The sequence below is a fragment of the Loa loa genome (genome assembly GCF_000183805.2).
Source record: "Loa loa unplaced genomic scaffold supercont3.1404, whole genome shotgun sequence".
In the NCBI taxonomy this organism is placed as follows: Eukaryota; Metazoa; Nematoda; class Chromadorea; order Rhabditida; family Onchocercidae; genus Loa; species Loa loa.
Window position 1 is genome coordinate 1 of NW_018109584.1, and position 2,083 is coordinate 2,083.

General features: G+C 36.4%; 1 protein-coding gene across 1 annotated transcript; it reads left to right on the forward strand.

The window, feature by feature from the left end:
- Positions 1-1,194: 1,194 nt before the first annotated feature.
- On the forward strand, positions 1,195-2,018 carry LOAG_14959 (hypothetical protein; the record flags this gene model as incomplete). Its single annotated transcript, XM_020448878.1, has 3 exons — positions 1,195-1,409; positions 1,579-1,704; positions 1,906-2,018. Coding segments are annotated over exons 1-3 (333 nt in total), but the record flags the coding sequence as incomplete, so codon positions are not given.
- Positions 2,019-2,083: the final 65 nt, after the last annotated feature.

Here is a 2,083-nt window from a genome sequence, read left to right on the forward strand (position 1 = left end):
CTAAAAATGTCATCGGAATATTCCAATTGTGGATTATGGAACGTCAATAAAGCGCTAATGTTCTGATAGTAAACAACTTTGACCAGTAATATCTGTGCAATGATCGGTAGATAGTAACTTCATCAGCAGCAACAATACTTTGGACACGGATTGAGAACACAGGTCATTTATGACCGTGAAGATTGTTACAGATCTTTGTATTTTAACGAAAGGGCCAATAAATCAAATATCTTAAATGAAATGATAAATCTGATTTGGGTTACAAATGATATGTTTCCTTAAAAACAATAATCAATTTATGGGCATTGTTTGAGAGGGCGTGTCTTCCAAATTGTACTTTTGAGGACCAAAGACAATTAGAATTTGAGAGTTAGTGAAAATCTGCAAGAAAAAAATGAAGGGAAACTTTCTAACGAGCCAATTGTTTAGACTGAAAGGCACAATTCTGTAGTCCAGAGACGTTTAAAAAAGTTCTGAAAAAAAAATTACATAAATAAGAATTCTTCTTTTCATTTGACTAAGTAACATGCACATGAATCTTTGTGAACTTTCCAAACTTCGGAGTCTTCAAAATTTCAATTTTCAAATAAAGTTTGGGAACTAGTCAGGTGTATTTCGCGTAATTATCGTTGCTTTCCGTTTACATGTTGTTCTTATGTACTGCACTACATGCATTTTAGCATGCTATAGATGAATTCGTTGATCAGTAATGTAACATAAAAGCATTTACTCGTCAGAGAAATTCGTTGATTTCTGTCCTTCGATAGCGACAACTATTTCAGGCCTTTCTGCGTGTGTCGCCCCAAAATAAACACCGCGAGTGTTATTATCAGGAGAGTCCATATAAGACGTGAGATTTCATATCGTTCCACGTCGTCGGGAGATGAAATTAACCATACATCCGACCAAGACGGCGCGAGGATGGAAGTGCAGCGAGATGGGTGGCATAGTTGTGGGTGGGGGGAAGGCGGGGAAGGTTGTTATATAGGGGGTTACATTGCTAGGAGGGATGGGGGAAGGGAGTTATGAAAACAAGAAATTGGTGGAAATTTGTAGTTTTACTGGCGATTGACAAAGTGAAAAGACTGCTGTAATAGAGGAGAGGGCAGAGATCGATAAAATCAGTGACAAATGTTTTTAAAATATATGGAGCAAAATGAAAAAATTTCATTGTTTCAAAATTGTTTACATTTTGTTTACTCGTGCATAGTAGAGCTTCAGTGTTGTTAGCAGTCGGGTACACATCGTGTATCTCAAGTTTTTAATTGATTTGAATTTGATTTTCAATTAGTTCTTCCAGAACTAATTAATCACTATGCCTACATCACCTCTATTAAATCCCAACGAAGAACGTGTTGAAATTTTTTTAACGGAATTGATGAAAATCAATTCCTGCACTGGAAATGAAGGTACGGAAATATTTTCATTTACATATAATCGTTTGAGTTCTATTAACTTCGTTTTGTAGCGAGATTTGGTATGAAGTTCGGCACTTAAAAAAAAGTGAACTGGGTAGTTCTTATGGTCAGCTTCCTATAGATTCCCTTCGGATAATTCTGTTAATTCAATATATTTTAGAAGACCTGTCGGCGGCTTTAACAGTTTATTTCAAAGCAACCGGATGGCACGTTTTACAGCAGCCACTGAAAAGTGATCCAAAAAGACACAATCTTTTAGTTACTAAGATTCCATATATAGCTCCAGGTCAGTTGCTTAAGATGCTGAAACTTGAGTCCTTTTTGAACAAAAAGGAATTCACGGTTCATTCGCAATTTTTATTTTTGAGAGAAAGATAAAATGTCTAATCGAATGTAATTTTCATAAAGTGGTAAAAAACCGTGTGATCTGAAGTAAATCCTATTGATCCTGTTGCTTCAGCAAAATCATCCATGTGGCCTTTTTAAGGACCTCGGTATGTGTTGAATACTCATATGGATACAGTTCCACCATATATTCCACCAGCATACGATGGCACTAAAGTAACAGGGAGAGGAGCAAATGATGCGAAAGGTTGGGATGTTTTTAAAGCTGTAGTAATTGCTCGCTTTGCATCTATCTCGTTCTATCCTCTCTCTCTCTCTCT